This window comes from Herpailurus yagouaroundi, unplaced genomic scaffold, assembly GCF_014898765.1.
Source record: "Herpailurus yagouaroundi ecotype Mexico unplaced genomic scaffold, PumYag 166, whole genome shotgun sequence".
NCBI classification, from domain to species: Eukaryota; Metazoa; Chordata; class Mammalia; order Carnivora; family Felidae; genus Herpailurus; species Herpailurus yagouaroundi.
Window position 1 is genome coordinate 9075393 of NW_024412407.1, and position 26404 is coordinate 9101796.

The 26404-nt window shown below is 40.7% G+C and overlaps 1 protein-coding gene across 2 annotated transcripts in view; it reads right to left on the minus strand.

Annotated features, from left to right (window-relative positions):
• Positions 1-26404, minus strand: part of ANO6 (anoctamin 6) — a 197029-nt gene that overhangs the window by 14718 nt on the left and 155907 nt on the right. For both annotated transcript variants that reach the window (XM_040488369.1, XM_040488370.1), the window contains 7 exons: positions 24265-24407; positions 21880-21957; positions 16683-16908; positions 15467-15636; positions 15164-15261; positions 8067-8197; positions 87-292 (listed from right to left, as the gene is read on the minus strand). In XM_040488369.1, coding sequence (XP_040344303.1) covers positions 87-292; positions 8067-8197; positions 15164-15261; positions 15467-15636; positions 16683-16908; positions 21880-21957; positions 24265-24407 — 1052 coding nt within the window. The remainder of the gene's footprint in view (positions 1-86; positions 293-8066; positions 8198-15163; positions 15262-15466; positions 15637-16682; positions 16909-21879; positions 21958-24264; positions 24408-26404) is intronic.

The window sequence follows — 26404 nt, forward strand, 5'->3', positions numbered from 1 at the left end:
ATCAAACATTTGATTCTTTAGGTAGCGACACTAATGCATTTTGGACTTTTCAAGGTCTTTACCCTGCGAAGCCTATGTTTACTCACATTGGTCACCACAGCCAGAATCGCTATTCCTTGCATGATGGGCTGCCAGGCTCCGATGTCTTGGGCTTTTTCTGGAACCATGCGTCTATACTGGGTAGTCATTTTCCATGCGTCCACTCGTATTTCCAATATATTGTTCACCAGAGCCAACAGGGGGGCCAGTGGAAAAGAGGCCACAAATAAGGTGACGAACCCAAACTGAATAACTGTCAATGGAATGGACACACATCATGGAGTGGTGGATGGATGGAAGGACAACGTATTTTCCTTTACTCTTACAAAGAAAGAAAAAGGCAAACAAACTAAATCCCAAAGAGAAAAGACATCCATGGTAATAACAATGTTCAACAAAAGACAAATATGAAACCTCTGGAAAGAAGACTAATTATAACCAGTTTCCATCACATGTATATACTTAACAGGAAAAACAGACCTAAAATCTTTAATCAACTCAAGTTATTTGCTGGTATTAAAGTTGGGACACTCTCAGTATGTTACTCATTCTCTGTTGAAATAACAGAATGTTGGAAGATGATTCATGATTTTGGGTTAAAAAAAGAAAAGGAGTATTGTGGAAGTATCTAACAAGTTCAAAAGAAATAAGAAATGTACTTTTGGGAAGGCTATGTGTAGAGAATGTTAGAGGAAATATGCTGCAAATAGGCAAATGAGCGACCTTCCCTGAGTCTGCAAACGCCAAGTTGCCATGCCTTCAGAGAATTTGTAATATTATTACAAATCACAGAAATGTATGTGACAAAATTATCTTAATAAGGCAAAATATAATCCTTCAAGAATTTTTATCTGGAAGTGGTTGCCATCTATGTGGTCATATTAAGTAAATATCCAAGTGAGGGGTTAGAAGTACTTTTCTCCTTGTAATTTAGGTGGCATTGCTATAGATGGGCGGCAGAGATTGGGGCAAGCTGTACCACAGGGAGGTAAAGGTTAGAAATAAGGCCAGAGATCTAAAAGAAATCTTTCAAGTAAACGAGTACAGATATGGGACTAAGGCTGTGAATGCCAGGAAGATTTACAGCCCCTTTACAGCTACTGCTCAGAACAGGGGCAGGGACCAATCAGGCGAGGAAGGGCAAGACTGTGGAGGGGTATGTAGGTAGAAGGAGCTGGCATGTTCTTCTGGTCTGAGAAGCCAGGGTATGCTGCAGAAGAACAGAGAGGGCTGGAAAGATCTGGCAGGTCCACAGGCCAGGCAAGAGCCACCGTCTTCAGGGAAGACAGACAATTATTGGAGTTGATGATACCATAGATGTTGACACCAATGCTTGGTATTATGCTGCTGACTGTGTCTATGCATCACCTACCCCTAAATGAATTCATTTGCCTGCTAGGGGCCAGGCAAGTAATAGAAATGTGTGGAGTGGGTGCAGTCAAATGTGGTAAACTGGCAAGTGCATAGCCTAATAAAATGGAAGGAACTGCATACAGTTGCCATGTTGGAATGAGGGTCCAATGTTGCCTGATCTTATTATTCAAGAGAAGCCAGAAATGAGGACTATGCAAGCAGTCAACCCAGTTAAAAATCCAAAACAGAAAAGATGTTATTTATAATGACAACAAAAGTATAGACTATTTAGGAAATAGTGAGAAATGTTAACAAGGTATGATAATGGTCTTAAAAAATAAAAACAAATAATGATGAATGAATGAATGGTAGGATGTACCATATGCTTCTTAATTGGGCAGACTCAAGATGGGGGGACTTATAACAATTTTTTTCTCCAAAATATAATTTAGAATTCCAATACAAATTCAGTTAGTGATCCCAAATGGGTATTTTTTTTTTTTAAAGCTGAAAGAGGATGCTAAAGTTTTTCAAGAAATATACACAAGTACACAAGTAAAATAATGAAAAGGAATGCTTCAACTGACAGGAGAGACATTCTGGAAGAGGATACAATAGGTCTACCTCTGAGAGATTCTAATAATGTATTATTATGCTCTGGAATTGAAACAGTTTAGAGGGGCGCCTGGGTGGCGCAGTCGGTTAAGCGTCCGACTTCAGCCAGGTCACGATCTCGCGGTCCGTGAGTTCGAGCCCCGCGTCAGGCTCTGGGCTGACGGCTCAGAGCCTGGAGCCTGTTTCCGATTCTGTGTCTCCCTCTCTCTCTGCCCCTTCCCGGTTCATGCTCTGTCTCTCTCTGTCCCAAAAATAAATAAACGTTGAAAAAAAAATTTAAAAAAAAAAAAAAAGAAACAGTTTAGAACTAGTGCATTAATAGTATGAATTAAACAGAATTGATGCAGATATTCATAGGAGTTTACTATATTATAAAAAGTGATGCTTCAAATCAGTGGATTCAAGTGTTGGATCCATCAGCTACATCACTGGAAAAAACTGGTATGGAGTCCTCCCTTTTGACATCAAAAGAGAGATGGATTCATTGAAAAATAATGCACCAGAAAAACCAACATGGCATCATGGTTTTGATATTCAAGTGAGAAGAACTTTCTAAGCTTTGAAATGAAGAACAAAAAAAGACCTACCGATTCTGCAAGGCAATAAATACCCAATGTAAAAACAAAAATAATCCTTGTCTAAAACTTTTCCATAACCCTATATTGCTAATATGCTCTATGCTTACTTCTTCACTTTGAGTTTCTTGAAAAAGTACCTCAACTATTTCTCTGCTTATTCCCTCCTCAAAGCCCTACATCCTGCCACGGCCCTCCCTATGCTCACTATGCAGTGGCTGCAGATTTCAAAGCCAGGGTACATTTTCAGTCCTTATTTGTTTGATTGCTAGGCAGCTTTTGATATGGCCAAACATTTCCCTCTCAGTGGAATGCCTTCCCCCTGACTTCTGTTTTACTTAAATAATTTTAAAAAGCGAAGGTGTGTGTGTGCACGCGTGCACGTGCGTCCACACGCATGCATGCACGCACATAATTTCTTTTAAACACTACCTGTAGTGCTCCTTCTACCTTTTCCCACTGTGCCAGCAATTAAGTGTGGGTTTAACTCTTGCCTCCCCACCCTGCCCGCTTATTTTGCATTATGCTCCTTTTAGTCAGTGTTCAAATTCCTCTTAAGCAACATTCTCACCTTCTAAGCTTTCCATGTTGGAGTAACTCTCTGCTACATTTCTTCCAACTGTTCTGCTATTCTTCCTTTGTGGATTTCTTTCCCCATTTACCCTTTAAATGCCCCATTTCCCCAGGGCCTAATCATCAATTCTGTGTCGGGCATGCCTGAATCACCCCCAGGGTCCTACCTGCAGCTTCTCTGAGCTCCTGGGGAATCCAACTTTCTAATGGACATTTCTACGGATCCATCCCATGGACACCTCACACTTGAAATATTCAACACTGAACCATTTCCTTGACACCAGCTCCTCTCCTCATATTCTACCTGCACATTCAATCTCCTGGAAATTATCTCACCAATTTTATTCCTCACCTACCATACTAGTTATCTCTTTAGCACTTGTCCAATCTGTCTCCCTGATCTCTATGCCCATACCCACTGCCTCTATTTAGGTGTGGGGATTACCTAGTTGTGTGGGTTACCTGGTGTAGCCTCCCAAAATATCCTTCTCCTACCAAAATATCTTCCATTCTGCTGCCAGAATGATCTGATCTTTGTCAACATAAACATTATATAGCTCTCTTGCTTACAAATATTCCCATGGGTAAGGATAAGTTCATTAAGGAGAAGTTCTAGTTCCCTGGATGAGCACACGAGACCCATTATGACACAGTCCTTGCTTATCTGACATTCCCACCTATGGAGCCTTCGTTCTCGCCATACTTTGAACTGGCCAAGCTGTTTCATGTCCTTGTACTTTTAAATGTCCACCTCTTTACATGAAATGTCCATTCCCTTTACCATACTTGAAACAACTTCCATTCACTCTTCAAAATCCAATTCAAATCTCATGTGCTCTAGAAAGTCCCATCTGCATTTACTTTAACAATCCACCAAATACTGACCACCCTTCACTTGGCTCTATAAGGGCAGGCACCAAGTCTTACTTGTCTTGGTATCCCCAGCAATTGATAAGAGTATTTGGCATAGCAGGTGCTCCATAAATGTTTATCAGATGAATGAATAAAGAGGTAGGAGGCCTGCAAAAATGAGGAAATACCAATGCAGGTAGTGGGAGGAAACAGTGGAGATGAGGAAATGGAAGAACACAGGCCTGAGTCCTGGAGAAGTATAGTGGGGTGCTGAGGTGGGGTTAGCACTGGAGAAAGAGGAAAACGGGTGGGCACAAGGAAATGTTAAAGAAGAGTTGGTACTAATTACAGTAAATTAGGTGGAGAAAATAATATATGAAGGTCACTGTTTGAATAGATCTTTGAAAATTAACTTGGAGATGGAGGATGGTGAGGTCAAATTAACAAGGATCGAGGAGGCAGGGCCAGAGACAAACAGGGCCCACTCCATCATTTTCTTGCATTTCATTTATGTCACCCGCCCCCTAGGAAGTCCTCACCAAGTTCACAAGAGACTGGGTGTCTGTGCTGTAAGTACAAAATGGTATCTTCTGGTTTTGAAGCTAGATTTTAGACTGACAGACTGTGTCCTGTGTCCTGTGTCTGAATTCTCAGATGTTAAGACCAGAAACCCGGGGAAGCAATTTGGTTAACAGACCAGGGTTACTCTAATAATCTCAAAGGATGGTGGGGAATTCACTAAAGATAACAGAAATTTCGCTCAAAAATAAAACCCAAAAAACATATGCCATAAAGAACTTCACCAGTGTTGAGTTTGGTAAGTTCTTTATAGATTTTGGAAGCTAACACTTTATCTGATATATCATTTGCAAATATCTTCTCTCATTCTGTTGGTTGCCTTTTAGTTTAATCCAGTGAAGAAATGGGCAAAAGACATGAATAGACACTTCTCCAAGGAAGACATCCAGATGGCCAACCCACACATGAAAAAATGCTCCACGTCACTCATTATCAGGGAAATACAAATCAAAACCACAATGAGATACCACCTCACACCTGTCAGAATGGCTACCATGAATAACTCAGGCAACAACAGATGTTGGCAAGGATGAAGAGAAAGAGGATCTCTTTTGCATTGTTGGTGGGAATGCAAGCTGGTGCAGCCATTCTGGAAAACAGTATGGAGGTTCCTAAAAAAACTAAAAATAGAACTACCCTACGACCCAGCAATTGCACTACAGGCATTTATCCAAGGGATACAGGTGTGCTGTTTCAAAAGGACACATGCACCCCCATGTTTATAGCAGCACTATCAACAATGGCCCAAGTATGGAAAGAGCCCAAATATCCACTGATGGATGAATGGATAAAGAACATGTGGTATATATATACAATGGAATATTACTCGGCAATCAAAAAGAATGAAATCTTGCCATTTGCAACTACGTGGATGGAACTGGAGGGTATTATGCAAAGTGAAACTAGTCAGAGAATGACAAAAATCATTTGACTTTAGTCATATAAGGACTTTAAGAGACAAAACAGATGAACATAAGGGAAGGGAAACAAAAATAATATAAAAACAGGGAGGGGGACGAAACAGAAGAGACTCATAAATATGGAGAACAAACTGAGGGTTACTGGAGGGGTTGTAGAAGGGGGGGATGGGCTAATGGGTAAGGGGCATTAAGGAATCTACTCATGGAATCATTGTTTCACTATATGCTAACTAATTTGGGTATAAATTTTAAAAAATAAAACTAAAAAAAAAAAAAAAAGAACTTCACTAGGATGGTGGGGGCAATATTAACGTAAACTCAACTAGCAGTTGTATGTATGTGTTGAAACTCCAAGCTCAGGTCACTTGAATAAATATCTATGAGTATTAGGTCCAGACAGTGGTGCTCCAGCTGAAGACTGAGAGATGCAAAGGCTTTGTAGCTACCTCGAACAGGATTAGTTAGCCAGGGGACAGGCATACCCACAACCAGATGCCATCAAGGCAGGAATCAAGTACTATCAATGCCTACAGAAAAGAGCGGCAAATCTGTGTGAAAAGCTGAGGGTTACTACTGAGGCTTGGCAGGAGTTCTTCAGGTAGAGAAGAGAATGGTGTTTCAGGCAGAAGGGAGATCTAGTCCCCTCCACTGGGCAGAGGGGACTAGAGCTGGTGGCTGGATACAAGGCTCCAGGCTCATTTGCCAGAAGATGTTTGGCTTCAGCAGCTAGGAGGCATAATTAAGAAGGTAGATGGCGGTGTCATTAATGAATATGGGAAGAAGCAGGAGGAAACTATAATGAGGCCATCGACAAAGGCACTCTATATTTATTTTAGAGGAACAAAAATAATTCAAGAGGCACTTGGAAATTCTCTCTCTCACAAAGTAAAATAACAAAAAATAGTTTCACTCTGGTATTGAATATGGAACAGACTGCTTTCAAAAATTAATTTTTCTAATTCATTAGGTATTATTTAGATAATAGGAAAACAATTTAATAATTCTAAAAAATATCTCTGTAATAGTCGTTATTCTATCCTTTCTTGTAGGGTGGGATGAAGCCAAATTATTTTGTTGGTAACTATTTTAATGAGACTATGAAACTCTAAAAGTCATACCAATTTCTCCCCAAAGCACAACCTTTTCCTGTAACTTTTTCTCACAATGCTCTTTATTTGACTAATCAACTACAGAAAAATAACTCTATTTTTTCAAGGTATGTTTTCGGTGCTAAAATAACAAATGATATTCTGCCCCAGAATGTTGTTGTTATTAATGCTGATAATAGCTCCAATAAGAAATATTTACAATTATGACTCATTTTGGAATCAGAGGTAATTTTCTTACAGTTCTTTTGAAAATTAACAGAATAAAAAATAAATAGAGCTTCTATGTTATGTACTGAAGCTACACCCTTAAACGAACCTGGTCCCGAAACCTAACAAAAGCAAAAATGAAATTTAAATCTAACTCCAGGCTGCAAAGTATTGTTGACTGAAGGTGCTACAAGATGAACCTTTCAATCACTGAAAGAAGCAGATGTGTTTCCATGTTTCATGTATATTTTTAAAAGCAATTATTTTATATATAGAATGTGATTTAATAAAAACCATCCTCTATCTGCAGACTTGTAAACAGGAACTGCAAAGGGGTATCTTTGCAAACACACAAACCCCTCTGCATAAATGCACAGCCTGTCAACCAAAATGTTCTGCCTCCTTTCCTAATCCCCTAAGCGGAAAAAAATTATAGTTCAGTGCAATGGTTAGCTGAAAGGGCACAGATCTAAAACACATAAATCGTTAGCCTCCTAATAAGATGTAAGTGTGTTATGCATAATAGAAAAGATGGTGTTTCCTCTGGAAATCTGTTTTGAGATGTGTCCACTTAAAGGCACCTAAGAGCTCAGGGTCAAGTCCAATGAACAGAAACACAGCCCAAGCAAATACTGCACAAGTGGACAAAGCATTCAAGAAGGAGGGGACCTGTGCTAACTTCTTAATCCCAAACCAGCAAAATCGTTCTGAATTCAAGCCAGTGATTATCCATGAGGTCAAAGAACCAGGCAGAAACCGTGGGCCAGAAGAAATAGAGATGCTGTTACAGGCAGGTGGGAGGTGTCAGACGGGAACCCTGTGATCCTGCCTGCCACGAAACAGCATGTGCCTACAGGCTCTCTGTCCAGGCTTGCTTCAATGACTCATTCAGAAGTGTATCGGCCAACAGCTGTGCCTGTGTGGACTCCAGCACAAGCTGAATCACCTCTAATAATAGTTCTGAGTTCATTCTCAGACAACATGGTTAGAGTACTCTGAGTATGGTGAGGAGGTATCTCAACGAATATGCCAGTCCACTGCTTCGTAATAAATCTTTAGCTTTGTACAACATACAGATTGACAAGGATCCACACAGTCACCTTATCTGAAAGCCTGATTGTGTACTTTGATCTAGTGGAGAAAAACATGCTTCTCTTCATTTCAATATGCCAGGTAATTATGTGGGATCCAAAACATGCTCCAATCTAATTTTTATATCAACTAAAACTTCAGTAAGGACTTACTCATTTCAAGATATTCATAAAACAATCCCAGTTTGCCCATGGGCTGCAGGTGGTAGTCTTGTTCCCATCGCGGGGCTATCTTTTCTGCTCTGGAAACTGTGCGGCATCGCCCAATCAGGTTCTTGACCCAGCTGTCAAAAAGATCAAACTATCAATTAGAATATTATCCAATTACTTTGCAGATATCTCAAGCTAAACATATAATCCTCCCAAGAAATTAATTTCTTGGTTTCATGCTAAATTTCTTTTTGTTCCTTCCTCTTTACCCGAAAGTATTTTGAAAAGCAGCACTATGTACTGAGTTTTAAGATCGTAACTGCTATTATTTTTTTCTGCCAGCTGCTTTCCACGTGGACAGTTGATTTTTTAAATGTTTTCATTTTATTTTTGAGAGAGAGCGTGCGCGCATGTATGTACACGAGTGGGGCACGAGAGAGACAGAGGATCTGAAGCTGGCTCTGAACTGACACCAGGGCCTGATGTGGGGCTTGAACTCTGGAGCTATGAGATCATGACCTGAGTTGAAGTTGGATGCTCAAATGACTGAGCCACCCAGGTGCCCCATGGACAGTTAATTTTTAAAAAGACTTTCATTTGATCAACTTTATTTTTTTCCCCCATTTCCCTACCATTATCCACAATGGTCTTTCCAGAATGAAGTCACCAGAGAAAATAAAATGAAGACAGACATGGTATGCGAGCTGGTAACAGTGCCCTGAAGAAGATCGAAGCAGAGTAAGGAGTGGAGTGTTGGCATTTGTGGTAGGGGAGTGGGGCGGTGGCAGGGAAGGGCTCTCACCAAGAGTGACATTTGAATAAAAATACGAAGAGGCAGAGAGAACAGCAACTATAGGACCCAGAGGCAGGAACAGGCCTCCTACATCTGACAGACAGCATGGAGCCTGGTGTGGTCCAGGCCTAGCAGGAAACCAGGCTGGAAGTTTTGAGGAGTGGGGAGCCTAAGAGACCACTGTGGAGATCTGGGCATTTTCTACTCTGGGGGAAACAGGGAGCCATTGAAGGGCTCTGAGAGAAAAGTGATGTATTTTCATTTTAGATGAAACAGGTCCAAGACCCTAGTTTAAGCTGAAAAAATCAAGGACCAGAGAAGCAAAATGCGTCCTCAAAGTCACAGTGCACAGCTGGCTGAAAACACAGCCTAGTGCTCTGCTCTGTCAGACACTGGCCCCACAGAGTCGTCTCTCGTCTTATATGTTATTTTCTTTCTCAAAGCCTCCAAATAAATGTTGCCCCCTTTTCTATGGCTCTTTTTCCTGAAAATAGACTGAAGTCTGGCAGTGAAATGAGGTGTGCACCTGTAGCCTGAAGAACCGTTGTCCCCTAAGGCAACAGCTGGCTTGTGGTCTACTCATGGAGTTCACCAGAAGAGGCACACGAGCAGCAAAGAACGTCAAATACAAATGTCTGGGCCAAGCTTTGGCTGATTAAACAATATACTTGTACAGATTTCAAATTCAGGAAATGAGAAGGCCTCACGCTACCGTAAAGACAACTGTGTGTGTTGCACGCGCACCTGTGTGGGTGTGCACTCCCCTTGCCCCCCACGGAGATACGTGTTACAAATAGCTCATTATGCTATTAGGTTTCCCACTGCTGGCTGGTCTGTGTCAACTTCACTGACCACTCCCCGAGGTTTACAAAGGGGAGATTTCTCTACAACAGACGGTGCCCCTGGCTTCACAATCTTTTCCCATTTCTTTCTCTTCTATGACATGACGGACACAGCAGGCGGCTGTAGAAAGTGGAGGGGACATGGTCTCAGACACCCCTGAATGTGAATCTACACTTCAATGCTTACTATTTAACTTCAGTCAAGTTCAAATAAAATGGGTGATAAAACCCTGTCAGGATAAACTAATTCAGAACAGGTAAAATATTTAGCACATTTCCTAACACACCAAAACCCCCTTCACGGGATTTTTCTTTTGTCCAGTACAGGCTAACTGGCTGAGGCCAGGATGACTGTAAATACAGCCTAAGCTACTTAGGATTCTGACTAGGGACGAAAATGCTTGGATCGGTGGATCTCATGTCAGCACTTCGAATGGCCCAGAATGCTTGTTGCTGGTGCTATTTCCTGTATCCCAACTCAAAGCTCTGGCATCAGTCAAGTCTAAAGCATGGCCTGGGAACCTACAGTTTTACACATGACAGAACCCTTGTGAGGCAGGTGGCATCAACGGCGACACATCCATCACCCTTCAGGACATCCAACGAGATTCCTGGTTTCTACTTTTTTGTTTTTGGCTCTGCCTCACACTTCCAGCCTCAGCCTCTTGACTGAACCATCTCCAAGCCCCAGAGAAGCAGGTCTTTTGCTATCAGGGCCCCAAATCCATTACAATTTGGACTGAGGATGGAACCTCTGTCCTGGCAACCACTTGCATGACCGGCTCGGCTGGTACTTCCCTCTCTCAAGATACTGCCTTCCTCCACCTGTAATAGGTCATATTAGAAGTCTTTCTGACTAGCTTTCTTTTCTGAGCTCCAGGCTCTGAGCCTTTTGTTCAGTCTTTCTGAGTTGAACCACTCATCTGTAGTAGGAAATCTTGGGCTGTCATCCATCCATCACTGTTGGTGGTCTTTTGGGTTTTCTAGTGGGTTATAACGGATTCTAGTGCAGAGATCTCAATCTTGACTGCACACGAGAATCACTTAGAGAGCTTTTTAAAAATACAGATGCTAGACACGGGTAGGATCTTTGTTCTGCTAGCAGGGTTTACAACACAATTTTCTTAGGAATTTACCATGCACATTAGCAATAACAGCATTGTAAAAGGTTACCCTTCCATAAGTCCTTATTATGTGTAAAGCATGGTATAAAGCACTTTATACCTCATTTTCTCTTTGTATCTTTATTATCATATTTAATCCACATACTACAAATAATCACAATTTCTGTGTAGAATATTCTACAGTATTTCCATTTGCTAATTTTGATTATAAGCATCCTTCACTATCTGAATCTATTTTACTGTTCCTGAATGTAAAGAGTGAGTATGGATAGTGAGGCATAACTGTATTTAGGGTTCTCTCAGTGTATCTTTGGTTCATCCTCTAGCCAAATCAGATCTTGAGAAGGGATAGTTTCCCTTGTAATAGCTCACTTTCCTGCTTTAAGTAGTGCATACCCATTGTAGAAAATACAGAAAACATATAAAGGATGAAAATTACAGCCCTCCATCATCTAAATGCCAAAGAACAATGCTACTGGCATTCTGGATATTTAATTATTTTACTTAACATTTTAGCATATAAATTTCTCCAGAGTGAATGGCTTAATGCAGGGATTGTGTCAGCCTTTTGTCAAATACGGAACAGAATTCCCAGGAATGCCTCAAATATCAAAACACTAAGTGAGGCTGGGAAGGCCAAAGGGCTCTGAACTTGCTTTCTGGGTACAAACAAACAACTCTGTTACTTTGCTGATGTGCTGTATCTGAAGGTTGGGAGTCACTCATTCACACCAGAGCATGCCCACTAAATACGAGCTACCGATTTAGGTGCTAGCGGGACCCCAAAAGGAAGCTGGGTCACAGTGCCAGATGTGCTGCTCCGTTTGCTCCAAGGGTCCTTGCCAAGGACCTCAGGTGGTGTGGGGGTGGAAGAAGGTTAAGTTTGTGATGACATTCATTTCACTGTGTTAGTTTTGACATTTTAACAGTGTGAAAACAGTCACCGACTAACAAGGCTTTTCTCTCCATCCCTGTGTATTTTGGGGGTGAGGGTAGTTGTGGGTAGCAGGGATAACTGATAGATCTTTCACTTTGTGTGAAGAAAGAAAGAAGGAAGCTGGCAGCCAGACGCAAAGAAGCAGAGACGAGAAGAGCCCCTGTTGCTCTCTCAAGTGCTAACATCTAGCATTCCCAGTTTTCAGACAAGGGAAAGATAACTCAAAACACACTGCCCTTAAGTATTTTAGGCCAGGAGTAGAAATATCCAAATGAAAAGTTCAGGTCGCGATAATGTGCGACAGTAGACTCACTTGAAGTGCAGGTATACACAGACCACGGATACATAATACTTCCTTTATTTTTAAATATTTCATGTGAATAAGTTTCATTTCATACCAATTTCTTAGTACCAGTTTAAGAAATCTACTCCCCCCCCAACCCCTGCTGCCACCCAGCCACTATGGTTTTGAAATCAGAAAATAGCTCACTGACAACCAATTAGTCATCAAAATTTAGTGTTAAATAATTAGCCTACTTCCTTCAGAAAAATGCTTTTTAATAATCTGAGTTAAGCCTTTCCTCTATTTGATATATTTATTCTCATATATAAACCCAATATTTGTGCATGACCTACTTTTACTCATTTGGAAAAATCTGAATATGAACTCGGTGAAGGTAAGGTTGTTTACTGAGTTGTAAGGCTCCAAAATAGTAATTTTATTTTATTTATTTATTTTTTTATTTTTTTTTTCAACGTTTATTTATTTTTGGGACAGAGAGAGACAGAGCATGAACGGGGGAGGGGCAGAGAGAGAGGGAGACACAGAATCGGAAACAGGCTCCAGGCTCTGAGCCATCAGCCCAGAGCCTGACGCGGGGCTCGAACTCACAGACCGCGAGATCGTGACCTGGCTGAAGTCGGACGCTTAACCGACTGCACCACCCAGGCGCCCCCAAAATAGTAATTTTATAGCTAAAACCAGAATCCCTTTTTTTATGAGGGGGGAGAGGGGAGAAGGGAGAGCTAGGGTGGGAAAGGGGGGTGTCTGTTTAGAGACAGACCCTGATACTTTACATTGAAGGCGGAGGATGAGCCTGGTGAAGAAATCTAGAAGGACACATTGATACCTAAAGGTTCCTGCTCTACAAATACAGAAAGAAAAGAAAAAAAGAGGTTAACAGCTCTGCAAAGAGAAAGAACAGGAACTTGGTAATGGGGAACAGAGAGGAGAAGTTAGGGGAGGGAAGAGAAAGAAAGAGAGGGAAGTTGTCTGTGGTGGGGGAAAGACAGGCAGCAGAGCCTGAAGCCTACAAAGCCTGGGGCGCCTGGGTGGCTCGGTTGGTTGAGCGGTTGAGCGGCTGACTCTTGACTTCAGCTCCAGTCATGATCTCATCACGGTTATGGGATCAAGCCCCGAGTCGGGCTCAATGCTCAGCACGGAGCCTGCTTGGGATTCTCTCTCTCCCTCTGCCCCTCCCCTACTCGTGTGCTTTCTTTCTCTCTCTCTCTCTCTCTCTCTCTCACACACACACACACACACACACACACACACAAAATCCAGTTATATATTGGGGTGAAAGACTTTTAAAAGATGGAGGTTTTTTATTTCAAAATAAAGTTGTTTTTCTGCCTCCGTATCCCAAATGTCAGTAAAGACTGCTTGTGTGAGTGGTTTTAGAGGACACTGAGGAGAGGGACCACACTCTGCCTTTGGGTTGGCGTGAGCAAAAAGTACAGATGTGGAAGGCGACACAGAAAGGAGATGAAAAGTTTTGTGAGCACAGAAACTCAGAGTCAGAAATTATCTTGAAAAGGTTAAGTGTGATATGTAGAAAAATGTACCCCCCCCCAGATGTCCACGTCCCACTCCCCACAACATATGGATATGTTAAAGTCACATGGAAAGGAGGAATTAAGGTTGCAAATGAGCAGACTTTTATAGTTTCCTGGATTATGCAGGTGGACCCAATGTAATCACCAGGGCCAATAAAGGTGGAAGAGAGAGGGAGGGGGATGGGATCACAGAAGAGTCAGAGACACACAATATTTCTGGCTTTGAGATGACAAAAGAAGCCCTAAGCCAAGGAGTGGACAACACCTAGAAGCTGGAAAAGGCAAAGAAACAGATCCATCCTAGAAGCTTGTAAAAGGAACACATCCCTGGTAATACCTTGACTTTAGCCCACTGAAACCCCTGTCAGACTCGTGACTTCTAGAACTGCGAGATATTAAATCTGTGTTGTTTTGTGGTTTTTTTTTTCATTGTCCTATTACCATTAAGTTGGTGGCAATCTTAGCAATAAAAGATGAATATAATAAGCCCCCTGAAAAGGTGCAGAAATTGAGATGGCCCTGGACTATTCGCTTTGATACAAGATAGGGCTTCAGTGACAATTGAAAAGGACAGTGTGACCTACACCAACATCTGTTGTTCTCATTTCTTAGGGAAAGAACAGTAAGTCAAAACATTTGTGGTTATCATTTTAGATGATTATCTCTTAAAACATTATGTAATCCTGGTGCCTTAGGACCACAAGAGAACTGCTCTTCTTGAAAGCACATGGATTTGGAGTCCTAGGATCTTGGATTTGAATCCCACAGTAGCCTCTTATGGACAAGGCAAATGTGGATAAATCATTTAACCTCTTTAAGCCAAAGACTCTTCATTTGCATAAGGGAGATAAAAATAAGAATTGTTTGAAAAATTAAATGAGAGAGATCTACAAAGCACTTAATACAAGTGGCTGGCACACACTAGGAACTCAACAAATCACAACTGTTGATTTTTTAAACCATCCTATAAAGGGAGGAGAAAGTCCTGAGAAGTGAGGGAAATAGTTCACAGTCCCAAAAAAGGCCAACTCTCCATGGACTGGGATCAGTCAGCTACCAACAATGGGCTAATACGCATAAAGTGTAGCAGATGGAGATTTAAGTTAAACAGAGAGAAGTAGGTTTTTTAAAAACATAATTATTGGGGCGCCTGGGTGGCTCAGTCGGTTGAGCGGCCGACTTCGGCTCAGGTCATGATCTCATGGTCTGTGAGTTCGAGCCCCGCGTCGGGCTCTGTGCTGATGGCTCGGAGCCTGGAGCCTGTTTCGGATTCTGTGTCTTCCTCTCTCTGACCCTCCCCTGTTCATGCTCTGTCTCTCTCTGTCTCAAAAAATAAAATAAACGTTAAAAAAAAAATTAAAAAAAAATAAAATAAAAACATAATTATTAAACACTGGATACGTTCACACCGTTGGTTGGACCATCTTGTCTGGAGACTTTTACTAAATAGAGTTTACTCCATTTTAGAGGTAGGCATGCAGCTGTGTGAACACATAGGCAAATGATTTGGATGGGTGGGCTCTCCCATCCCCTATCATATCCCCAAGATTATATGACTTAATACTCACGGAAGTAACACCTCTTGTATGTTATTCCAGATTGCTTTTCCTCCCATGATTATTGTCAGCTGTGTCGTCAGTTCAAGGAGACAGCCACCTGGGTCACACTGGAATATTAAAAAGAAAATCTCATTTAAATTTTAGATGGGGCTAATGTGAAATCGAGAAGGATTAATTTTATTTTTTTCTGATATTTATTCTGCTGAGGCAAAAAGAATCTGAAGAACATACGGTGAAGAAACTCTTCACTGGGCAACTGGGAGAAAACACAAAGCAGCTTAAATGGTCAAGAGATTGCAGTTCTATACATACCTCTTCATTTCTGTATTTTCCCAGCCAATAGACTGGGTCTCCTGGATAACCTACAAATTTGCCCTTAAAGAATGCGATGTAGAAACATGAAGAATAGTAGTTGACAAACTGGAATAAGAACATCTTCATGGTCAGGCTGTTCTCATAATCAGTCTGGGTCCTTGGGAGTTCTGTAGTTAAATAAAGGCAAGATTTTAGAATTGTGAACAGCTTTGAGACCCTAATCGAAGACACTGATACATGAGTTAACATGTTAAAAAAAATACAATTCACACTGTTTTCATTTAAGCTGTTCTAAATTCCTTAATATAGCTGCTGTGTTAAGTTCACACATTGTTACAAGAGTCCGCCCCCTCCCCCAAGAATGCAATATCCCACATGGCAAAAATCTTCAAGGGTTCCTTAAAATTTACAAGCCCAATGTTTTCAAATGGGCAAAGGCTGTTCTCTCTCAGGTCTGAGTGGACAAAAAATTATTTTTGAACAGCCTGCGAAATGATATTCTTGTCTTCCTGAATTGCAATAAGGTAGGACTGTTGAAACAACAAACAAAACAAGGGGGAACTTGTTACGAGAATTTGGGGAAGAGGAAGCAGGTCATCCTCCTAGTTGAGAATTTAAATCAGTCTGATCATTTTCAGAAGATGACCACTGAGCAGACCATTCGGAGAATGACCCAGGCATATGCAGCATGTGGGGAGCGCTTAACTCTGGCCAGGAAGCAGCTGCCTGGGATACAAGCCAGAGAGAGAGAGAGAAACATTTATTACAAAAGCTGGAGCTGATGAGAACAGAGCTATATTAATATGAACAGCATGGGGGGAAGCCACACAACACTGTGATTACTTGTCCTCTCAGCAAAAAAGGAGCATATTTGCCACTGGAACCATGACCCTATTCCACTTATTCGTAATAAAGAGACTATTTACTTTCAACAATAGGGTACGTGATCTAATGTAATTGAAAATATTATTCAGCACTGATCTGTTTACACAGAGCTTGGACATTATAATGATTGTCTTTGCTTTGTCCCTTTTACTAATGCAAAGCTGTAGATAATTCATTTCCCACACAGGTTAGATAAAATATGTTTACACTTGAAATTTTCTAAAATTTGTAACATATGGAAATTGAAATGCCTAAAAGAGACAGTCTCTATTTCTCACCAGGTTCCAAAAATGTCTTAGAAATGACCTAAGCTATAATAGGACCTTACCAAAATTAGTAATCATGATTGCTACTTTTTCATATATGGTGTTCAAAATCATGATGATGATAAAGCTGATGAGGGAAGCAGTGATAGACGTGGCCGTCTGTGGAGTCAGGTACTTCTGGATTGGATCTGTCCCATTAAAGTTCTTGGGAAGTTTTGCAGAAAATACAATGAACACTGAGAGCCTGTAGACAATGATCCCAATAACTGAGGCGATGATCAATAGGATCTGGAAGCACAATAAAGACAGCTAATTACACAGCACTATTACTTCACTAATAGTGTTTTTACACTTAAAAATTAACCCCATGCTCAAATGGACAAGGTGCACGTGTGAAGTGATGGGTGATGGGATATCCTGAAGTGATATTCTTTAGGATATGCATTCAAGTTTTTGCTCAGTTATAATCCATGAAGGGGATAGGTTTCCTTCCAGCAGAGAACAGATCACCTGGTTCAAGGGTCAGCAGGTGCTACCTGTTGTCTTGGTCACCTGCAGGAGGTGAGATTCTGAACAGGATGGGGAGCCTGCAGAGGTGCCCCGAGGAAACGTGGAAATGGCCACAGGTATCTGCTGATGAAAGCTTCACACACTTCTCCCCTTGGATCTTAAGATCTGAAACTGGCAGTTATTCCTACCTGCTTTTGCACAAGATTCATTTCACTCATCTGTTGTTTTTGACTGCATAGACCAGTGTCAGTGAGGGGGTCTGAAGCACGGTTTGTACACGGTTGGTAGGATGTCGCTTCCTCCCTAGGCACGTTTTCTCCGGCCACTGGGTAATGCACATTAAAGGTTCCGTGTTTAAACTGTTTTCCCTACATCTACTTTCTTGGACTTACTCCAAAGCATGTACTCGATGTGTCTGACTGCTTGTGAAGACTGTTACCAGAGACACAAGCTACAAAAAATGTGAATTTCAGGGCCAAGTAAAACCTGCCCTGTTGTTTACAGCAACACAGAGAGGCTGGTTTTCACCTGTGGAGAGCAGTAAAGGGAGTGATTAACAGGCAGGGTCCTGGAACCGGGTTCCTGCATTCAAATCCCAGATATGCCTCTAGTTGTGGGACCTTGTGCAAATCACTTAACCTTTGGGGCTTCAACTTCTTTGCCCACGTAATGAAGGATCCTAATGGGAACTAACTTACAGGACCGTTGTGAGGATTTAATGAATTACTCCAGGTAAAAACACTTAGAACACGAAGCCCAGGCAAACGAAAAGTACTATATACATGTGAGCTGTGGTTATGGAGGCTGAAGTGTTAACAAGATGTTTTTCTTACTTTTAAAGTTTGTACAGAAGGCATTATATTTCCTCCAATAATTTTGCTCATTATCTCCTTTCTTACAGTTAGGGTTTAATGCTTGTGAAAGGAATGACATGTTTATGTGTGTGAGTATATGTGAAAATTCGCCAAGGCTGAAGAAAATGTATTGGAGAAGGTATATCCAGTCTTCCTCTCTGAGAACAACAAATGCGGGCCATTTAAAGTGTATATATTTTACTTTATTTTATTTTTTGAGAGAGAGAGAGAGAGAGAGAGAGAGAATGCCAAGCAGGTTCCATTCTGAGCACGGAGCCCGACATGGGGCTCCATCCCATGACCCTGGATCATGACCGGAGTTGAAATTAACATTGGCTGCTCAACCAACGGAACCACTCAGGCGCCACTAAATGGTACATATTTAAAAAATATATATCTCCATAGGGGTGAGGTGCCTGGGTGGCTCAGTCGGTTAAGTGTCTGACTCCTGACTTTGGCACAGGTCATGATGTCACGGTTTGTGGGTTTAAGCCCTGCATTGGGGTCTGTGCGGACAGTGCGGAGCCTGCTTGGGATTCTCTTCCTCTCTCTCTCAAAAAAAAAAAAAAAATTAAAAAAATTAAAAGATCTCCATAATAATTTTTAAATTATTAATTATAATGGCTGAGATTTTTAATTTTACTATTCAACTCAGCACATATTTTTAAAATCCTCAACAGCCCTGTGAGGTAAGTAGTATTGTATCTTTTACAAAGAAAAAGAGACCCAGAGAATAAGACTTTGACCCAAATTAAGCAACTAATAAGTGAAAAGAACTGAGTTACTCCAAGACTCTGGAGTCACACTAAACTCTACGTGGCACTGCTTCCTACATGGTTTATGAAATGAATTCTCATTCTTTTCAGAGCTTTTATAAACTTGGTATGTTTTCATACTTCTTCAGGGTACTTGACAGGTTCAGTGTTTCTTCATAGAAGGAAGTCCTTATGAATCTTCATTTTTAAGTTCCTTACAAATCTTTCTGGCTATAACTTCAATATATGCTTATTAGGGAATATTTGTATTTACTCTATAGTGGACACTGGTTGTGTTTGCTGCCCTGAATCTGTTCCCAGACTTACAAGCAGACCCAGATTGTGCTTTGAGAGAATAATCTCTCCTCCATTTTCAGTCCTATGGCTTGGGCTGGATTGACCCCCTCCTCCCCTAGGGTTTACAGGTAGATCCTGATTGGTTTGAGGCAAAGAGGTGTCTCATCATTGGCCTCAGCAAGTGATTCAAGGATTGAGAAATATCTTAATAAAATTCAGTGAGATGTGAGGAGAGATCTGCTAGTGTCCATGGGAAAGAGAAGCTTGTTTGTCAATAAAGGAAGCTGCTAACAGAGACCTCTCTTGTTTTGAATGGGATGTGAGATCTGGAATCTTGCGGCCATTTTGAGACTATAAGGTAGTGCCTACACCCACCAAGCCAGGAGACCAGTGAACAGAGAATGATGACAGAACAAAACACAGCCCTTGATGTCATCTGGACTGCAGTATCTATCCTTAATGGAAGTCACACCTCAGACCCGAGATTTTTAGTTACAGGAACCATTTATTGGTTCATTTTGTTGTCATCATTGTTGTTTATACCAACTGGAGATTGATTTTCTGTCACCTATAATTGAAAGACTCCTAACTATAGGGGCACCTGGGTGGCTCAGTTGGTTAAGCACCGGACTCTTGATCTTGGTTGGCCCAGGTCATGATCTCACAGTTTAGTGAGTTCGAACCTCACATTGGGCTCTGTGCTGACAGTGTGGAATCTGCTTTGGATTCTCTCTCTCCCTCTCTCTCTGCCCCTCCCACACACACATTCTATCTCAAAATAAATAAACATTAAAATTTTTTTTAAATAAAGGAATAAAAGAAACAGAAAAAATGTATCTACTAACTATATACAGGCATAATTCCTTCAGAACTATGCATTGTTTGCATATTAAAAACTATTTTATGTATTTTCCTTAAACCTATCATAACCATAACATTTTCACATGTTGTCAAATATTTTTATGGACATACTTTCTTATGGCCGCACTATATTCTACTGTATGAAGGATTAGAAGTAGAGTATTTTGGCTCAGATTTTATATATACACAGTAAAACCTTGGTCTGAGAGCATAGTTTGTTCCAGAAACGTGCCTGTAATTCAAAGCACTTGCATATCGAAGCGAATTTCAAGAACCATTGGCTCAGTTGTGATCATGTGATGTTTGGCATCACATTCTACTCACAATGCAAGACATCCCTCATTTATCAAGTTAAAGTTAGAAATGTATGCTCATCTTGTGGAACACTTGCAGAACAAGTTACTCGCAGTCCAGGATTTTACTGGATAATAATGTATATAAATAAATATATATATATATATATAGTAATAAATCTGTATGTAACTAATCTTTACTAACTTTTACCATTTTGAAAGAGTTCCTGATTAAAAATTTTTACATGCTGAATTGTGGATTAAAGCACATGAATATTTTTGACTCTTGATACTTACTGTCATACTGCTAAGAAGGCCAGAAGCAGCTTAAAATTTTCATAGCTTAGGTATGAGAGCAGCTGATGACTGCACTTCATCCTCACAAACACTGAGCTTTATCACTTGATAGGTGAAACACTGTATCTCATTTTAGTGTGCACTGATTTAATTAGGATTGAGGCTTGACAGTTGCCAGGGTGTTTTTTCTTTTGTGAAAGGGTATTCATGTTCTCTGCCTCCTTAGCTCTTGAGATCTTTGGTGTTATCTTACAAGTGATCTGGACTTCTTATGTATTGAATGTAGTAAACCTTTGCCCTATTGGTTAACAAAAATTTCTTCTGTTGTTTTAAGCTTAGAACACTTCTGATGTGTGGAAATCTTTAAAGGTTTTTTTTTTTTATGTTTATTTATTTATTTTTTTGAGAGAGAGAGCAAGTGCAAGTGGGAGAGAGGCAGAGAGAGAGGGAGGGAATCAGAAGCAGGCTGTCAGCACAGTGCCTGATATGGGGCTCAAACTCATGGACCATGAGATCATGACCTGAGCCAAAATAGGATGCTTAACTGACTGAGCCACCAAGAGGCCCGGATGTGTGGAAATCTTTAAATATTTTCCTCTGAAACTTCTTCCATTGCTGTTATGTTTAGAAAGTCTTTTTATATCTAGAGATTACATATTCACCAATATTTATTTCTAGTTTATGGTGTTATCTTTTGATTGTTTCTGGAATTACAATATATGTTAATAGTATGGTTTCCATCTTTCTCTCCCAAGTAGCTAACAAGTGTTCCGTCACCATTTATTAAATAATCTTTACTTATCCCACTGATTTATAATGCCTCCCTTCTTGTGTATTGTTAATGATAGGAGGTCCCATATCTGGGCTTCATGTCCTATTTTCTAATTCGGCTATTTTTGAGCCAATAAAATTCTTGATATATTACTAATTATTATATTACTAATATGACTTTATTAATAATAAACCCCAAATTAATTTCAAAAGTCCTGATAATCTAGGCATATTATCTTTTCATCTACAATAATTTGTTTAAGTCTTCTTTTGTATCTTTCAGTAGTTTTTACGTTTTCTCTGATAATTCCTATTATCCTTTTAAGGCTATCCCTAGACATTTTATTTTAGCTATTACTGTTGGAAAATTTTAGAATTCTTAATGCCTCCCATTTGGTCTCTTCAGCAGAAAATGGAAAATCCAGAACCATTGATCTGATCTAAACACATGAGGTGGAAGGAACTGAAAGAACCACTGTGAGCAGATAGATATTGAGAGTTGTTCCACATGGTGGCTGAGTGGTTCTCTGGAAACACTTCTATCAGACTACTAGTTTCCAGTGTGCCTTCAGTTTCCAGGATATTTAAAATTAGATATTAAAAAGTCTGTGACTGATTTACCCAGAATAAGACAGCACTTGCACAGAGGGTTATACGGATACATTTCCCCCAGGTAGTGAAGGGCACACGCTCTTCTTCCTAAAAAAAAAAAAAAAAAAGTTTAGTCAATCAAAGGTATACTCTGGTGAAATGATTTTTGTCCTGATTGGTCTCTAAATCCTAAGCTTAATTTTTGAAAAAATTAGTTTTCAAACAGCCTCCTTACTCATAACTGCATTTTGCTGTTGTTGTTGATTTCAAACATACACATAACAAGTACGTGCTCATTTTAATGGTTTTTGAAAATGTGAGCATCAACAATGAACCGTTTGTCTGCTGTGATCTCAGCTCAGGAGTCTATCTGACAACGCTAAGCTGTAAACTACATTCCTGAGCTTGTCTCAGATTCTAGAAATGGTGGCAATGACGGCACAGAGCCCACGCAGGACAGTGAGTTCCACGGTGTCTGCAAATACTAGGTACCTATTATGTGTTTCTTGGTTGAGCTTTATATATTGATTTGGCATAGCTATGAATTTTAAGAGTTTCCATAACTCATAAGAATATATTTAATTTTTAAAACTGGAGATCAGTACTTCTCAAGATTTATCTGGATTGTAAGAGTAGCTATAGTATAATAGTAGCCACAAATACTTAACATTTACTCTAGGCCAGGTACTATTCTAAGTAGGTTCTGCACATTAACTCAGTTAATCCTAACCACAACCGTGTGAGGAAGCAACTCTATCAATCCCGTTTTATAGAGGAAGTTATGGCACAGAGAAGTTAAATAATTTGTCGAAGATCATTCGGCTAGTAAGTTGCTGTTTAGATTTGCAGTCTCATTCCCAAGACTTCATTACCACACTACAGCCTAATTGAGTATGCATTAGCAATGAAAGTAAAATGAGGAAAAAAGATAAAGAAAAATGAACCTTCATCTTTAGTTTTTTAACAAGCTATGTTTCAACGGAAATTTAACTTATTCGTTGGCAATTTTAAATTACCAAATTGTCTTTCTTCAGCACCTTTTCTGTTGCCAATACTATAAGCTTTTTCTGCCCTACTATTTAAAAGGTGTTTGCAACATCTAATTTTATGTAAGTTTCTGCCTTCATTTCTGAATGTGCTGTCCTTTGACAGCACATGGTTTGACCCCATCCTCTTCCATAGTAAACAGTGAGAACTATACAAAATGGGAATCGCTGGAAGCTTGTTATGTTGTAAAAGACAAACGTCACCTTCTGTTGATAACTGAACCTCATTTTTTTTCCATTTATAAAATGAGGAGGTTGAACTGCTCCCTCCAGTCCCTTTTAGTGTCGGCCTTCTGTAAATCTCTGATTCAATTTATAAAATCTATACTTGGGGACATTTTCAGATGCTCTTGTTAAAAGCATTTTCTTTCCAAGAATTATTCGTACTCAGAACTGACCGTCCTTATGCTGATGACTGCAAGAACAATCAGCTCTAAATTTTCTGTGTTGATGGAAAAGAGCACTAATGCAGATGACCCAAAAATTATCTTTCACTGGCTTTGGAATGTTTCTACCGAGAGGTATAGCTTTGTTTTATTTTTATTTTTGCAGTAGCAGAAGGAATTTACCTTTCCAATTATATAAAATGCCTAGCACAGGCCTAAATATAGTTGGACTTCAACAACTGTTTCCCTTCTTCCTCTAGTCTTTCTACAACTTGAGGATGACAGCCGCACAGTCTCGTGTGCGTCCCAACCAGAAGGTGGAGCAGTGGCTGAGGCTTTAGTGCAGCACAAAGGGTGGCTGGTCTAGGATGAAAAAGGGGCTGTAATAATGAAGGTGCATGTGAAAAACTGAGAATCAACCAAAAAATCCAATGCATCCTTCCCTATACAACGAGCTCATGGAGTCTGATTTTTCTTTTTTGCATTTTTTACCGGAATGAAAGGACACAAACCAATGCATCTTTTCTTCTACATTTTAAGTCAGGGTCTAATTTTTTCCCCCCACTTTTACTTTAGATTAGGTCAATAAAACCTAATCTAGTAGGTGATACTATGATTTAAAAGAGAAAAACAAGTTACTTTTTTTTTTTTTTAAAGAGGATGTTGATAACTTACTCAACTTGTGCAAACAGACTATAGCCACGGGAAAGGTAACAACAAAGAAGGGTCACATTTATCTCCCATGTCCACTGTTCTAAGCGATACTTCTTTGGCTTGGCTGCACATTAGAATCACCAGGGAAGCTTTAAAAAAATCCCTGTGCCTGGAACACACCCCAGGCCACCAAATACCATCAGGGCACGCAGTGATGGGTTCCGGGCATCGGTATTTTTTAAGGTACCCAGGTGATTACAATATGCCACCAAAGCTGAGAACTGCTGTAATAAACAGGCTAGAGTGCATCCACCTAACGTCCACTTTACCTGAGTGATCTCATTGATCACCACGTGAGTGCACCGGGCCTCATATTCTGGCCGGGCTTGCTCCTCCTGCTGTAACTCAACAGTGTCCCATTCGTACTCCAGTTCTGCCTGGCGCCGCTTCCAAAACTCCAGAAACAAGGTTACTAACAGAGAGAGAACAGGAGCATGGGGACCGTCAACAAAGCTGTCCTGAATTATTAATCATTGTAATTACTCATAACACTTTTGTACACGGTCAATAAAACCTAATCTAGTAGGTGATACTATGATTTAGAAGAGAAAAACAAGTTACTTTTTTTTTTAAAGATGATGTTGATAATTTACTCAGCTTGTGAAAACAGACTATAGCCACCAGAAAGGTAACAACAACACGGTGGTCAGAAGGCACGTGAGTGTGTCTAACGCTAGAACATCTGCTACCAGCATGTTGTTGCCAAGTAAAAAACACAAATAACTGCCATAATTCAAAAACAGTTTATGGTCCATCCATCCTTCAGCCTGTTCTTCCCTACATCCCTGGTGGGGGGGGAAACTTTAGTAGTCCCTAAATCTCTATTTACCACCACCCAAGCCACCCCGGATTAAAACAATATTCTTAAATATGCAAAAATGATGCTTTTCTCAATCTTGTGTGAAATATGAAATAATTTTTAGAACTCTTTACTATCTTTTAAGACCTGAAACTTAAAATACTAAATAAAAACAACATTAAATGTTGACTGAAAATACAGTTTCAGGGTAAATCCCACAGACCCTTCTTTCTTATAAAATTTTTTTTAATGTTTATTTATTCTTTGAGAGAGAGAGAGAGAGAGAGAGAGAGAGAGAGAGAGAGAAACAGGGGAGGGGCAGAGAGAGAGGGAGACACAGAATCAGAAGCAGGTTCCAGGCTCTCAGCTGTCAGCACAGAGCCCGATGCAGGGCTCAAACTCATGAACCATGAGATCATGACCTGAGCCGAAGTCAAGACACTCAACCGACTGAGCCACCCAGGTGTCCTTCTTTCAATCAGACTGGTACCCCTAAGCTCTTCCTATATAGAAATACTGGATTTACCACTGTTCCACACACAAGTATTTTTATGTGTGGAGAATAAAGAGAAAGAAGACACAGGCCATGCTTCAAGGAGCTCCTAGGTGTGTAGGAATGATGGTGAAATGATAGTTATCAGAGACTAGCGGGGGGGGGGGGGGGGGGCAGGATAAAAGCACAGGTGGCTCTGGGTGAGTGACCAACGAGTAGCCGAGGCTCTCCCAGAGAAGGGGCCACTACAGCCACTCTGAGATGACCGACTTGGATTCGATCAGGTGAAGGTTGGATATTAAAGTCATCTCCCCTGGGAGCTGTGCATGCACAGGCAAGGAAGCCAGAGACTCAGATACTTTCCAGAAACCGCAAATATCTGGAAGTGAGTGCAAGGTATAATGAGGAAGGTTGGGGCAGCCAGTGGAGAGATCGCCGGGGCACATCACAAAGGACTCTATGCCTTGAAAGAAGTTCAGGTTGTAACTTAAAGGAAGAGGGGATATTGCAGGTGGTCTGGAGACTAGAGGCAGGGAGACCTGATTGCTTAGGTGGGGAGGTGAGAGAAGACAGCACATTTGGCAGGAAGAATGGTTGGAAAGATGCAGGTATGTAAAGGGAAGGAAGAGGTCTAGGATGCCAGCCATGTTTCTGGCTTGGGCAATGTCCTAAATTCTAGTGCCATACCCCACAATGCGAAGGGCTATAAGAGGAGTGAGTCCAAGAAGGCAACAAGTTTGGTTCTAACCAGGTGCCTCTGGGCCACAGAAAAGATGTCTAGTAGGTATGTAAAAGTCTACAACTTGGGAGAAAGATCTAAGGTATGCCAGGAACTTTTTTTTTTAAGTTTATTTATTTTGAAGGAGAGAGAACGTGAGCAGGGAGAGGGAGAGGGAGAGAGAAAGAGAGACTCGTAAGCAGACTCCACACTGTCAGCGCAGAGCCTGATGAAGGACTCGAACTCATGAACCATGGGATCATGACCTGAGCTGAAATCAAGAGTCGGATGCTTAACTGACTGAGCCACACAGGTGCCCCTGAACCGGATACTTTTTATAGTAGTAACTGAGGCCAGGCATGGATGAGATCACTAAATGAGGTGTAGAGGGGTGGGTCT